Genomic DNA, 15764 nt, shown 5'->3' on the forward strand with positions numbered 1-15764 from the left:
AGCAAAAACCATTATTATCATTATTAACAAATACCATTATTATTATTATTATTAGTTCATCCTGCTTCTCTCCTTTCCTCCTCCACAGTACACCCTTTCCCTCCTCTCTCTTCCTTAACTTCTCTGGGCCTCAGTTCCCTCAGCTGTAAAATGGGGATGAATAATCATCATCATCATCATCATAATAATGTTGGCATTTAAGCGCTTACTCTGTGCCGAGCACCGTTGTAAGCACTGGGGGTAGATTAGAGAAGCAGCGTGGCTTAGTGGAAAGAGCCTGGGCTTGGGAGACAAGGTCATGGGTTCTAATCCCTGCTCCGCTGCTTGCTTTGGGCAATTCACTTGACTTCTCTCTGCCTCAGTTACCTCATTTGTAAAATGGGGATAAAGACCGTGAGCCCTATGTGGAACAACCTGGTTTACCTTGTATCTACCTCAGCATTTAGAACAGTGCTTGGCACATCGTAAGCACTTAACAAATACCAACATTTATTAATTAATACAAGGTAATGAGGTTGTCCCACCTGGGGCCCCCAGTCCTAATCCCCATTTGGCAGATGAGGTAACTGAGGCACAGAGAAGTCAAGTGACTTGCCCAAAGTCACCCAGCTGATCAGTGGCGGAGTTGGGATTCTGACTCCCAAGCCCAGGCTCTTGCCACTAAGCCACGCTGAAGACTGTAAGTCCCACGTGGGGCAATGTGATTAGCTTGCAGCATGGCTCAGTGGACAGAGCCCAGGCTTGGAAGTCAGAGGTCATGAGTTCGAATCTCGGATCTGCCACTTGTCAGCTATGTGACTGTAGGCAAGTCATTTAACTTCGCTGTGCCTCAGTTACCTCATCTGTAAAATGGGGATTAACTGTGAGCCCCATGTGGGACAATCTGATTACCCTGTATCTCCCCCAGGGCTTAGAACAGTGCTTGGCACATAGTAAGCGCTTAACAAATACCAACATTATTATTATTATTACCCCAAGGCTTGGCACATAGTAAGTGCTTAACACATGCCATTGTTATTATTACTACTAAGAAATATCCTCATTCTTTCAATTGCATTTATTGAGCGCTTACTATAATAATAATGTTGTTATTTGTTAAGTGCTTACTATGTGCTGAGCACTGTTCTAAGCGCTGGGGGAGATACGAAGTAATGAGGTTGTCCCATGTGGGGCTCACAGTCTCAATCCCCATCTTACAGATGGGGGTAATAATGTTGGTATTTGTTAAGCGCTTACTATGTGCCGAGCACTGTTCTAAGTGCTGGGGGAGACACAGGGTCATCAGGTGGTCCCACGTGAGGCTCACAGTTAATACCCATTTTACAGATGAGGTAACTGAGGCCCAGAGACTTTAAGTGACTTGCCCAAGGTCACACTGCTGCTAAGTGGCGGAGCAGGGATTAGAACCCATGAACGCTGATTCCCAAGCCCGGGCTCTTTCCTCCGAGCCACTGTACTGAGCGCTTGGAATGGACAATTTGGCAAAAGAATGAGGCCATCCCTGCCCGACGACGGGCTCACCGTCTCAGAGGGGGAGACGGACAGCAGAACAGGACAAGGAGTCTGGCGTCAATAGCATCAAGGTAAACAGAATCCTAGATATAGACACATTATTAGCGCAAGGATGATGTTCCCTCTGCTCCCCCTCTACCCCCCTTTCACCTCTCCTCTGCTAAGCCCTCTTTTCCCCCCTTTCCCTCTGCTCCTCCCCCTCTCCCTTCCCCTCAGCACTGTACTCCTCCGCTCAACTGTATATATTTTCATTACCCTCTTTATTTTGTTAATAATAATAATAATAATAATGTTGGTATTTGTTAAGCGCTTACTATGTGCAGAGCACTGTTCTAAGCGCTGGGTAGACACAGGGGAATCAGGTTGTCCCACGTGGGGCTCACAGTCTTCGTCCCCATTTTACAGATGAGGTAACTGAGGCACAGAGAAGTTAAGTGACTTGCCCACAGTCTCACAGCTGACAAGTGGTGGAGCCGGGATTTGAACCCGGATTTGTTAATGAGAAGCAGCGTGGCTCAGTGGAAAGAGCCCGGGCTTGGGAGTCAGAGGGCAAGGGTTCTAATCCTGGCTCCGCCACTTGCCAGCTGTGTGACTTTGGGCAAGTCACTTAGCTGCTCTGGGCCTCAGTGACCTCATCTGTAAAATGGGGATGAAGACTGTGAGCCCCATGAGGGGCAACCTGGTCACCTTGTATCCCCCTAGCGCTTAGAACAGTGCTTTGCACGTAGTAAGCGCTTAACAAATACCAACATTATTATTATTATTATTACATCACCTTGTTGCTATTTATTTGCTATTGTTTTAATGAGATGTTCATCCCCTTGATTCTATTTATTGCTGTTGTTTTAATGGGATGTTCATCCCCTTGATTCTATTTATTGCTCTTGTTTTAATGAGATGTTGATCCCCTTGATTCTATTTATTGCTACTGTTTTAATGGGATGTTCATCCCCTTGATTCGGTTTATTGCTATTGTTTCTGTCTGTCTCCCCCGATTGGACTGTAAGCCCCATGGGCAGGGCCTGTCTCTATCGGTTACCGATTTGTCCATTGCAAGCGCTTAGTCCAGTGCCCTGCACCCAGTTAGCGCTCAATAAGTACTACTGAATGAACGATGAGGCCAACCCAAGCGTCACGCCGATTCTAATCGGGCCGCGCTGCGGCCCTCCCTTGGGCCTTGTCCCTCCCCCTCGGCCGGCCTGGCCGTTGCCCTCATGGCCCCCGAGGAGAAGGCGGAAGTGCGTCACGGGCGGGCGGCCATGGCGGCCCGCTACCTGCTGCTCCTGGCCTGGGGCCCCAGGGAGCCCCCGGAGGCGCCGTCTGCCGCCGGTACACAGCGCGGGGGAGAAGCCGGGGGACACCGGGGGGCGCCGGGGGAGACGGAGGAGACGGAGGGGGCCGCGGCGTCCTAGCCAGCCGGGCAGGGAACCCCTTCCCTTCCCCGGAGGACGGGGCAGCGAGGCAGGGACTGGCTCTATCTGCTACCCATTTGTCCATTCCAGGCGCTTACTGCACATAGTAAGCGCTCGGTAAATACTACCGAACGAATGAGGCTAACAACCGCTCTCCTTCATTCACTCACTCGTTCAGTCCTGCCCTGTGCAGAGCGCTGTACCAAGCGCTTGGATTGTCCCCTTCGGCAGCGGACGGAGCCGGTCCCGACCCAACGGCGGGCTCACGGTCCAGGAGGGGGAGGCAGGCCGCAGGACAAGTCGGCGGGCATCAACCCCATCGAAATCGATCAACGGAATTATAGGTGTCGGCCCATCATTGATAAAAATGAAGAGAGTAATAAATGATATGGACAAAGATCCGCGAGTGGGGCGGGGAGGGAGTAGGGGGGATGGGGAGGGGTGCTCCCTCCTGAGCGCTTGCCAGAGAACAAGGCGGTGGGGCCAGGAGTAGGAGCCAGGGGCCTGACTCCTTGCTCTGTCCCCTGTACTAATAATAATGTCGGTATTTGTTAAGCGCTTACTATGTGCAGAGCACTGTTCTAAGCGCTGGGGGAGATACAGGGTCATCAGGTTGGCCCACGTGAGGCTCACAGTTAATCCTCATTTTACAGATGAGGGAACTGAGGCCCAGTGAAGTGACTTGTCAACAGTCACACAGCTGACAAGTGGCAGAGCCGGAATTCGAACCCATGACCTCTGACTCCCAAGCCCGGGCTCTTTCCATTGTGAGCCACGCTGCTTCTCTAAGCCACAGGACGGGCGGCCGAGCCTGTAGGGCAACCTGCCTGTCCACTTGTTTGGCTTTGTTGTCCGCCTCCCCCTTCTAGACCGTGAGCCCGCTGTTGGGTAGGGATTGTCTCCATCTGTTGCCCAATTCTACTTTCCAAGCGCTTAGTACAGCGCTTAGTAAGTGCTCAATAAATACGATTGAATGAGTGAATGAACCAGTGGTACTTAGTGCCTTTTGGGGGCACTGGACTAAACGCTTGCCAGGGGACGTAGCAGAGCTGGTAGTGGAACCAGTGGTATTAAGTGCCTTCATGGCTGCACTGTACTAAATGCTTGCCAGAGGACGTAGCAGAGCCAAATGGTGGAACCAGTGGAATTTAGTGACTTCTGGGGGTTACCGTACCAAACGCTTGCCAGAGGACATAGAGCCGGTAGTGGAACCAATGGTGAGGAAAGCTCACCTACTCCAGGAGGCCTTCCTGGACTAAGCCCCCCTTTTCCTCTCCTCCCCCTCCATTCTCCATCACTCCCCATCACCCCCTCTGCTCTACCCCCTTCCCTGCCCCACAGCACTTGTGTATATATTTGTGTGCATATTTATAATTCTACTTATTTATATATAAAATTCTACTACTTATAGTGATCCTGTTGATGCCTGTTTACTTGTTCTGATATCTCTGTCCCCCCTTCTAGACTGTGAGCCCGTTGTGGGCAGGGATTGTCTCTATTTGTTGCTGAATTGTATATTCCAAGCGCTTAGAACAGTGCTTTGCACACAGTAAACGCTTAATGCGATTGAGTGAATGAATGAATATAAAGTGGCTTCTGGGTGCACTGCACTCAAAACTTGCCAGAGGAACCAGTGGTACTAAGCGCTTTCTGTGTGCTCTGTACTAAGTGTTTGCCGGGGAACAGTGCTGCAGAACTAGTAGTAGCTCTTGTCACTTGTCTGCAGAGTGACCCTGGGCAAGCCACTTAACTTCTCTGGGGCTCAGTTACCTCACCTGTACAATGGGAATTAAGACTGTGATCCCCACATAGGATAACCTGATCAGCTTGACCTATCCCAGCGCATAGAATACTGCTTGGCCCATATATGCTTAACAAATATGATAATCAAGAGCAGTGGTATTAAGTGTTTTCTCTGTGCACTGTATTGACTGCTTGTGAGAGGACAAGGCCACGGATAGTAAGAGCAGTGGTTTTGAGTGCTCTCTCTGTTCACTGAACCGACAGCTTGCGAGAGGTGATAGAGGTATGTAGGAACATGATAAGTGCTTTCTATATGTACTAATAGCTTACCAGAGGACAATGCAATAGTGTTAGTAGGCGTACTGGTATTTGTTAAGTACTTCCTGTGGACGCAGCACTCTCCTGAGTGCTTGCAAGAGGACAGTACAGTAGGAGTAGTAGAGTGGCTTAATGGAAGGAGCATGGGCTTGGGAGTCAGAGGTCGTGGGTTCTAATTCCGGCTCCGGCACTTGTCAGCTGTGTGACTCTGGGCAAGTCACTTCACTTCACTGGGCCTCAGGTCCCTCATCTGTAAAATGAGATTAAGACTGTGAGCCCCTTGTGGTTACCTTGTATCTACCCCAGTGTTTAGAAGAGTGCCTGGCACATAGCGCTTAACAAAGACCATGATTATTATTAGTAGTAATGGTATTTATTAAGAGCTTACTATGTGCGCACTGTACTGAGCTCTGGCAAGCATTTAGTACAGTGCAGCCATGAGGGCACTTAATGCCACTGGTTCTGTACTGAGCACTCGAGAGAGGACAATGTAGTAGAGGTAGTAGAAATAACAGTATTTAATGGGACCTTACTAGGTGCATGGCACTGTATTAAACACTTGCAAGGGGACAATACAATAAAGGTAGTAGTAGTGATACTATTTACTAAGTGCTTCCTGTGTACACTGTACTTAGCACGTGTGAAAGGACATTAGAGGCAATAATAATGGTATGAAGTACTTACTATTCTAAGAGCTTGTGAGAGGACAATACAGTAGCAGTAGTGGTTGTAATGGTCTTTATTAAGAGCTTACTGTGTGCACAGCACTGAATTTGAGCCTTCTCCAGAAGACAATACAGTACAGCTGGTCTTGTTTTATGCTGTCAAGTAATGATGATATTAAGTCCTTTCTTTGTTCAGAGCAGTGTACTAAGTGCTGACTCTAAGCTCGTTGTGGGCAGGGAATGTGACCGTTTATTGTTGCATTGTCCTCTCCCAAGCGCTTACTTAGTACTGTGCTCCGCACACAGTAAGTGCTCTATAAATACGACTGAATGAATGAGAGAATACACCAATAGCAGACGTGACCCCTGGCTCCAAGGATCTTACACACCAGAGGGTGTGGTAGAAACTACAGTATATTTCGGCTAGGAAAAAGAATGGAAGGATGGGTCATAGAAAAAAGCACCGAGATAGAACATCCACTTCAGTGTGTTCGAAACTGCTACGGGTTGTCACGAATGCTGAAGAAGTGGTTGGTCGGGAAGGTACGACTAGACTAAGCTCACAGTGGGCAGGGAATGGGTCTGCTATATCGTTCAGTTGTACTCTCCCAAGTGCTTAGTACTGTGCTGTGCACACAGTAAGCGCTCAATAAATACGATTCACCGACTGCGACCTGGGGAGAAGAAAAGTAACCGGACAAAACTTCGAGTAGTCAGTTGATGTTATTTTTGGAGCAGTCACTCTTTACAGAGCACTGAGCTAAGCGCTGTGGTGGTTCGGAAGAGGGGAGGAAGTTCCAGGCGGGAAAAATGAGAACAGAAGGTTGGAGGCAGGAGAGTCGAGAACGGGGCCCCGTGAGAAAATTAGCTTGGGAGGATGGAGGGGTGCGAGCTGACGGGCAGTGGGAGAAGTAAGAGGGAGAGAGTGCTGCTTGAGATTTTTCTTATCAATCAATTAATGGTACTTACTGAGTGCTCACTGTGTGTACAGAGCACAGTACTGCGTGCTAGGGAGAGGACAGTAGAACAGAGTTGGTAGACGCGTGCCCTGCCCACAGCCAGCTTCTCCCTTCTGTGACGGTAGCATGTGTTGCCTATTGCAGGGTTGACTGCAGCAAATCTTTATCTCCGCCTGAAAGAAAGCATCAGTGCCTCCTTGCAGCGAGGAAACAGTACCTTCCCAGGTGAGTGGCACTTAACGTACAATGGCGGGGGCCTGGGAGTCAGAAGGAACTGGGTTCCGATTCCGGCTCTGCCACTTGACTGCCATGTGACCTTCGGTGAGCCGTTTCACTTCTCTGTGCCTCCGTTACCTCATCTGTGAAATGGGGATGGAGACCGGGAGTCCCAAGTGGGAGAGGGACGGTGTCTAACCTGATGAGCTTGTATCTACCCCAGTGCTTAGTGCAGTTTCTGGCACATAGTAAGTGCTTAACACATACAGTAAAATACGTGGAAAGGCTGAGAAGCAGGGATGGTTCTATATGTTGGTCATTGTTTAAGCGCTTACTGGACTCTTGGGAGCCAGAAGAGTTCCTTCCTCTAGACCGTTAGCGTGTCGCGAACGGGGAACGTGTCTACCAACTCTGGTGTATTGTCCTCTCCTGAGTGCTCAGTACAGTGCTCTGCTTCCAATACGTGTACAGTAAATGCCGTTGGATGATTGAAGAGCTTACAATCTAAGGAATGGGTGAGCCCTTGTTTCCTTTGGGTAGTTTGGGGAATTTACCACCCACTGGGGGACTGTGATCATAGGGAAGACAAGGTGGCCACACTTGGAGAATGGCAGATTTGCTCCTGTCACAGCCAAAGTTTTCAGCCACTCAGGCTCATTGTCAGGTTTTGGCCCTATGTTTGCAGGTTGTTTGGAACACTAAAACGTGCAGGCCCCTTTTTTTTTATGGTATTTATTAGGCGCTTACTATGTGCCAAACACTTCGGAGCTCTGGGATAGGTACAGGTTAATCGGGTCAGACACAGTCCCTGTCCCATATGGGGACTCACATTATAGGTAGGAGGGAGAACAGATATTGAATTACAGTTCAGGAAACTGAGGCTCAGAGAAGTGGAAGGGACTTGTCCAAGTTCACATAGCAGGAAAGTGGTGGAGTGGGGATTAGAAGCCAGGTCTTCTGACTCCCGAGTCCGTGCTTTTTCAATAAGCCACACTGCTTCTCTTATGACTTGTTGCTGGAAGGGGCTGGCGATAACATTGCACCTAAACATAATCTCAAGATAAAAGTAAAACTACAGTCCGTTCTTCCTCAGAGTGTGTTTTCCCTAGTATTCTGGCTGGAACAAGTCAGCAGCATTAAGGAATGTTTTTCCGGCAGTGTGTGGTGGTTTGGATGTAGTGTGCGACGGTGTTGGAAGAAGTGCTCCATTGTGAGTTTTCCTTAACGTGGGATTCACAGTCGGGCCCTCACAGTCCAAGTAGGAGGGAAAACAGGTCTTGAATCCCCGTTTTGCAGATGAGGGAAGTGGAGCTCAGAGAAGTGAAGTGACTTGCCCAAGATCACCCAGCCAACAAGTAGAGCAGCCAGGATTAGAACCCAGGGGCTCTGATGTCCAGGCCTGGGCTCTGACCCTTAGGCCACCCTGCTTCTCTACTCTCTTGTCGGCTCCTCCGGGTCTCATGACTGAGGAGGTTCAAGGATGCAGCCACTGGAGGGAGAGGTGGAACTTGGAGTGTTTTCTTTGGGGCACAGTTTTGCCCCTAGCTGGGTAGTGGTTTTCAAAACGTTCCCCAAGTTCTGGGAAGATCCACCAGTATGTTACTCTAGAGTAAGGGATGGCCAACTATTTGGGCTGGAGGGTCATCTGCAAACTTCCCAAGTGTGTGGATCAGGGCAGAGCTTTGCCTCTTCTCCTCTTTTTGGTTGTTGGGGGCCGAGAGCCGGGGAAGGTTATGAGGTGAAGAGAAGCTCTGTGGCCTAGCGGAAGGAGCCTGGGCCTGGGAGTCAGAGGTCCTGGGTTCTAATCCTGGCTCCGCAACTTGTCTGCTGTGTGAGCTAGGGCAAGTCACTTCACTTCTTTGGGCCTCAGTTCCCTCATCCCTCATCTGTAAAATGGGGACTACAAGCCCTGTGTGCGGCAGGGACTGTGTACAACCTGATCATCTTGAGTCTACCCCAGTGCCTTAGAACATTGCCCGGCATATATTGAGCGCTTAACAAATGCCATTTAAAGAAACAGTGGAGATGCAATTGTTTCTCCCTAAGGCGGCTGCCACTGATTGATGATTTTTCTAGGTTTCACTTCTTCAGGATGAGATTTTGGTCAGTACTAGTCTACTTTTGGAACAACTGAAAATGCGAAGCCTCTCAGCTCTAGCCACGCATGCTTGTCTCCATCTAGCTATTTCTAATGTTAACCGGCATTTGATTCTATGCAAGACTGTGTATTTTCTTTTTCAGCCTGTTCTGTGGCCGGTGTGCCAGGTCCCACGAAGTGGTTCTTTGCAGTTCAAGCAATATGTGGATTTTATCAGGTAATTTGTCAGAGGAGACATAGGTGAGCTGCCCCTGAACGTCAGTTTGCCGTAAATAAACCTAGAGTCAAGGTAATCTTTTGTTATTAGTTTTGTAGTTCCGACTGGGAGGAGATAAATTTTGACATACAGAAAGAAGAAAGTGAAGACTCTCTCCAGACCAACATTGAAGAGTGCCTGAAAGCAATTCGGAATTTTGATGAAGAGGATACGAGTAGCAGAGAATCTCTGTCCCTGACTGAGTACGATCGTTTGTCTTTATAAAAGGATTGCTAGAAATTCAGATTCAGGGCTCCTCACTGGCAATTGGTAAACTGGAAAATAGATCAACTCACTGTAATGTCAAAAAACGGTTTTAGTAGTTTCAGTTTGGAGAATCAATCCATCAGCGAATTAATCCCCTCCCCTCCCCTTGGGGTGGATACAAGTAAATCAGGTTGGATGCAGTCCATGTCCTGCATGGGCCTCCTAGCCTTCATCTTCATTTCTCAAATGAGGTCACTGAGGCCTAGAGAAGTGAAGTGACTTCCCAGGAACCCTTGTTGACAGGAAGTTATTACGCAGCACCTGTGCATGCAAGCTCATTTTTTTCTTATGGGAACGTACTTTCATTTCAGCTTATATGAAGAATCCGCAGAAAGTTTACATCAGCTGTCGGACAAGCTTCCCCCTCCTGGTAATTTAATCATTTTCAGACTCCTAATTTGTGCTTAAATTTGCAATTGATCTTCAAAAAGGTTTTTCCTTGAATGATTGCTGAATCCCATTGTCATCCCCATCTCTAACCACTTAACATCCTGTCTTGTCTCGGCACTGAAGGGATTTCATAATCATCCTGAGTGCACAGATCAAATTCTGCATTGACAAAGTTCGTTAGAAAAAGGCAAGCCTGTTGGTTTCTCTCAGTTCTTTCCATACAATGCTAATGCTAATGTTTTTCATTTAGTGTAGCAGTCTTTTAATCAGTCTGCTCTATCTTTTTTTTATGGTTTTGGTAATTTTTTTACTATGTGTCAAACCCTTTCTGAGTGCTGGGGTCAATACAAGTTAAGTTGGACCACAGTACTTGTCCCACATGGGACTCACAGTCTAGTAGGAGGGAGAACATGTGTTGAATCCCCGTTTTACAAATGAAGAAACTGAGGCCCTCTGAAATGACTTGGCCAAGGACACCCAGAAGGCCAGAAGACAGAGGCAGGATTAGCACCTAGGACCTCTTACTCCCAGGCCTGGGCTCTCTCCACTAGGCCACATTGCTTCCCATTCTGTATATGGAGCTTGCTGATTTAAGAAAACCTGCCCCTAGGCAGGTTTGAAAATATTTTCCAAAATAGGCACAAATCAATCATTAGACCCTTTACTATGGAGCTGTTTTTCCAAGATCCCTCAATGGGGAATAGGTGGAGAGGGAAATGGAATTCAAAACCATGTTTAGTTTGGTTAAATCCATTCTTCTTTCATGTAACCTGTCACCTTAGGGCTCTGATCAAGTCCTGAGAAGGAGTAGACAGTGCCCTTATTCTTGCAATAAAGGTGCCAGACCTTGGTTTTACTAGTTTAAAAAAAAGGGCTCCTTTCCTTTTTAGATGACATAGTCAGATGATGATTATTCCTGAGTTTTTCTCACTTCAATAAACTGTGAGGTAAATTTTATTAAAATATGTGTTCTCTTCTCTCTTTTGCACCCCTATCTAGGGTACATTTAGAACAAATGGACACTGAAGCGTTTTTTTTTTTAAACTCCAGGTTAACTTTTTGAAATAATTTGATCCCTCATGGCATTATAGAAATTGAAGAGGCAATAGCTTTTTCCCACATCTGAGTGGGTGTTTATTTTTGGTCTGGTAGTAAATAATGACTTCTTGGACTCCTATTTGCCACAACTAATGCTTTCTTTTCCTAGGGCACTGGGTTGAAATCCAAGGTTTTAAAATCCATGCTTATTTACTTCCACAGCTGAATTTTGTCGGTTATTATTTTGTTGAATAGTAAGCCTCCAGTGCCAAAATGCAGCGTGGCAGATAACATCTTTCCTTTTCTAGGAAGAGCGATGATCGATGTCATATTACAGTCCTCTGAAAATGATGCCCCAAAATTGAAAGACTGCTTACCTGCTATTGGTGCATTGAAACACTTGAGGGAGTGGCATTCAGCCAAAATTACAATTGTAGCAAATGATTTTAAAAGGTAAGTTTTTTGTTAAATGGTGTTTAAGTGCTTATTATGTGCCTAACACTGTACTAAGTGCTGGGGTAGATAAAAGATAATCAGGTTGGACACATTCCATGTCCCACATGGGGCTCACATTTTAATCCCCATTTTACAGGTGAGGTAACTGAGGCCCAAAGAAGTAAAGTGACTTGACCAAAGTCAAACATCTGACAAGTGGTGGAGCTGGGATTAGAATTTAGGTATTTCTGACTCCCAGGCCCAAGCTCTATCCATCAATAAGTTTCTGTCAAAAAGTTTGCTTGATATTCAAAGTCAAGGGTCAATCCCTAGCGAATCAAGGTGAATTTTTCTTAGTAGTCTTGTGGATTTTACAGAATTTTCCTCTCTCCACATGCTACTTCTTTCTCCCCACTTTCCTAGTTCTCTAGTTCTCCCTTTTAACCCATCTCCCAGAAGCAGCGTGGCCTAATGGGTAGAGCATGGTCTTGGGAGTCAGAAGGACCTGGATTCCAATCCTGGCTCTGCCACATGTCTGCTGTGTGATCCTGGGCAAGTCACTTCGCTTCTCTGGGCCTCAGTTACCTCATATGTAAAATGGGAATTAAGCTGTGAGCCCTAAGTGGGACAGGGACTGTGTCCAACCTGATTAACATGTATCTACCCCGGCGCTTAGTACGTTGTTTGGCACATAGTAAGCACTTAACATATGATAATTATTATATGGTACGATCAAGGGAAATAGTCGGAAGAACCTGGTTTATTCCTTTGTAGTAGGTTTGTAATATTCTAAGGTGCATATAGTTAAAAAATCTTTTCGACGATTCAGTGTAGCGTGGTGTGGTAGTATTTGATCATTGAGTTGCCCCTTCCCCCCCCCGCTCAATAATAACAGTAAAAATAGTAGTAGTCCTGGTAGTATTGGGCTCACAATCTAAGTAGGAGGGATTAGGATTTAATCCCCATTCTATAGATGAGGAATCTGAGGCACAGGGAAGTGAAGTGACTTGCCCAAGATCACCCAGCAAACAAGTGGCAGAGCCGGGATTAAAACCCACATCCTCTGGCTACCAGGCCTGGCTCTTTCCTCGAGAACATGACCCTTCTCCTGGCTTTCTGATTTCTGCTCCTCAGAGCTCTTCTCCGTGTTCTCTTTATTTGGAAGAATAGGGAGAACTGTGGTAACACTGCAGTATCTATGTGGACTCACGTTCATCGATGTGGGCAAATAAAATCTGAATTGATTTCAGTAGTCATAGATTAGATTCAAATCTAAAACGATATGGCTTTGTTTTAAACCAGTTCACTTTGCATTCCAAAAGAAAATGTGAATAATTGTTCTTTACCCGATGGTCTTAAAAAAAAAAAAATTATTGTATTTGTTCAGTGCTTACTATGTGCCAGGCACTGTACTTAGCGCTGGGGTAGATGTAAGCAAATCGGATTGGACACATTCCCTTTCCCACATGGTGCTCACAGTCTCAGTCCTCATTTTACAGATGAGGGAACCAAGGCACAGAGCAGTGAAGTGTCTTGGCCAAGGTTACACAGGAGACAAGTGGTCAAGTTGGGATTAGACCTCATGCTCTATCTACTGCGCCAGCTTTGTTAAACACAGTAACTGCATGTCCCTAACCCTCATGATCCAATGACCATTAATCCGTACATTTAAGTGAAGTTTCAGAAGAAATGAATTCCTTTATAATTTTTGTTACATTTTATAGTGGTTGGCAGAAAACTGCAGACTACCTGTCAGCTGATATTGTGGCTCTGGACAATCTTAACAACGTCATCAACTCAAAGGAATTATGGAGGGGGAATATTCACATTTGGGAGAGAAAGGTAAAGTGATTCTTTGACCATCATAATTTAAAAATTAAGTCTTCCAAGTGATGGCCTCTGCTTTTTTAGGTGCAGTTATTTTGTTTCAGCAGGCTCAGTTTCTGTGATGTGTATTTTGACGATTAGGAAAGTATCACTCCCCTCTCATCGAATTCATTGAATGACCTGTCACTGTTAAGTAAAGGCAGCCGTTGGTATAGGGCCAGGCACTCGGGGTTGTCTGATGAAGTTAATATCTGTAATACCAAATGGCCTGAGCACTTGAGTGAAGATGGACAGAAGTGCTTCGAAACAAAGTGGAATGATGCTAATTGAATTCTCTGAAAAAGCTCCCTTCTGATTTTAACTAGACAACCCATATTTGCCCCCCCCCCAATTGAGGTAGGAAAGTTCTTAATAATAACTGTAATGGTGGCATTTGTTAAATGCTTACTGTGTGCCAGGCTCTGTACCTAAGCACTAGGGTGGATACAAGCAGATTGGGTTGGACACAGTCCCTGACCCACAGGGGGTTCACAGTCATCACCTGAGGCCCAGAGAAGCGAAGTGACTTGTCCAAGGTCACAGAGCAGACGAATGGCGGAGCTGGAATTGAAGCTCAAGCCCTTCTGACTCCCAGGCCTGGGTTCTATCCACTAGGCCATGCTGCTTCCCCATTTGACAGATGAGGTAACAGGCACAGAGAAGGGAAGTGAGTCGTCTAAGGTCACAAAGCGGTTGAGTGGTGGAGCTGGGATTGATACCCAGTCCTTGCTTTGGCATATTGTCATGGATGACCCTGGGAGCAGTGGGGCCTGGTGTCACCCTGGGGGGAGGCAATTCTGGGGGAAGAAGTTCTGGGACTGAATGCTCAAGAAGCAGAGAAATAGTGATCCTCTGGCTTCAGACAGGCAATTAGTATTATTCATTGACCATCTACCAAATGTGAAACCCACATTTGAGTGAGTCCAGATAGATACTGCAGTGTTACCATAGTTCTCCCTATTTTTCCAAATAAAGAGAACACGGAGAAGAGCTCTGAGGAGCAGAAATCAGAAAGCCAGGAGAAGGGTAATGTTCTCGAGGAAAGAGCCAGGCCAAATGTGAAACACCCTACTACTAAGCACTTGGGAGAGCAAACCTCTCCTCAAGGAAGACACACATTCCTTGCCCTGAAGTTATTCTTGCGCTTTCATCACCGATAGTATTTATGGAGCATGTATTGTGTGTAGAGGTTGGGAGGATACAGTAAAGTAAGTAGACATGATCTGTGCCCACCAGGAGCTTACAGTCTAGTGCAGAAAAAGTCTCTAATAATTGTGATACTTAAGTACTTACTCTGTGCCAGGCACTGTGTTAAGCCGTGAGGTAGATAGAAGCTAATCAGGTTGGACAAAGTCCATATCCCACACGGGGCTCACATTCATTCAATTCAATTGTATTTATTGAGCAGAGCATTGTACTAAGCGCTTGTCTTCCCCATTACAGATGAGGAAACTGAGGTGCAGAGAACTGGGGTGCTTGCCCTTGGTCACATAACAGACAAGTGGCAGAGCTGGGATTAGACCCCAGGCCCGGGCTCACTCCACTAGGCCAACTTGCTTCTACACTTAGAACAGTGCTTGGCACATGGAAAGCACTTAACAAATACCATCATCATCATGTATCTCCACAACGGGAGCAAATTGTTTCCCAGTTGCAACTGGCATTCCTTTTTCCATCTCCTGGTCATTGTGCTGAAAATAGAAAAAAAAACAAAAACAAAAACGTGAGTTCCCTGCCTAGGCTCTGTTTAACATCCAGGAATAATCAGGCCTGAGGGGAAGAATACTTGAAAATTATCCCCCTAAATAGTGGCAGGAGACATGCAGACAGAAGATAACTGGAGAGTGTGTTGGGGATCAAGGAGGGATTTTTTTTAGGATAGGGTAGACATGAGCATATTTGAAAGCAATGGGGAAGAAGTCATTGGAGAGCAAACAGTTGAAGATGGCCGTCAGGGAGAAGGGAGGGTGCAAGTGCTTGGATAAGGGTGCATAGGGAAGGGGTCCAATTCCCTGGTGGAGTTTGAGAGAATGCAGGAGGTCGCTCCTTGAGGTACTGGTGGGAAAGATGGGAGAGTTGAAGAAGGGGCAAGAGGAGGGAGGGACTGGAGAGGAGCAGGGGAAATTTTAGGGAGATCACCCAATGGCCTCAAGTTTCTCAACTAAATACTTGGCCAGGAGATCAAACTCCATATCAGGGAGAGACTTTGAGGCTGTCAGTTTGCCCCCATCACTCATCCTTGCATCTCTCTCTCTCTCCCCATCCAAGCCCACACACTTCTCTTCCAATACCAGCCTACTCCCTGGCCCTTACTTCTGTTTCACTCACTGTTACATCCACTGCTTATGTCCTCCCTCCTGCCTGGAAGTCCTTCCTGCTTAACATCTGACAACTTCACTACTCTTCCCAGCTTTAAAGCCCTACTAAAATTACACATCTCCTCCAGGAAGCTTTCCCCGACTAATCTCTTAAACCCTCCCCCAGCAATTCTCTTTTTCTCGCTCTCCTGCATCACTATGTCCTTGAGTCTGTGCCCTCTGAGCTCGTAGGCACCCACCCTGCCCCACATCCCCACAGCACTTATGTTGT

At 46.8% G+C, this 15764-nt stretch overlaps 1 protein-coding gene across 2 annotated transcripts in view; it reads left to right on the forward strand.

Moving 5' to 3' along the window:
* The first annotated feature begins 2749 nt into the window (after positions 1–2749).
* LOC100081066 (MDM2 binding protein) overlaps positions 2750–15764 on the forward strand; it is a 58286-nt gene continuing 45271 nt past the window's right edge. For both annotated transcript variants that reach the window (XM_029063059.2, XM_029063060.2), the window contains exons 1-7: positions 2750–2841; positions 6754–6834; positions 9067–9140; positions 9231–9382; positions 9758–9816; positions 11183–11327; positions 13034–13151. In XM_029063059.2, coding sequence (XP_028918892.1) covers positions 2772–2841; positions 6754–6834; positions 9067–9140; positions 9231–9382; positions 9758–9816; positions 11183–11327; positions 13034–13151 — 699 coding nt within the window. In that variant the 5' untranslated portion in view covers positions 2750–2771. The remainder of the gene's footprint in view (positions 2842–6753; positions 6835–9066; positions 9141–9230; positions 9383–9757; positions 9817–11182; positions 11328–13033; positions 13152–15764) is intronic.

The sequence above is a fragment of the Ornithorhynchus anatinus genome, chromosome 4, assembly GCF_004115215.2.
Source record: "Ornithorhynchus anatinus isolate Pmale09 chromosome 4, mOrnAna1.pri.v4, whole genome shotgun sequence".
NCBI lineage: Eukaryota > Metazoa > Chordata > Mammalia > Monotremata > Ornithorhynchidae > Ornithorhynchus > Ornithorhynchus anatinus.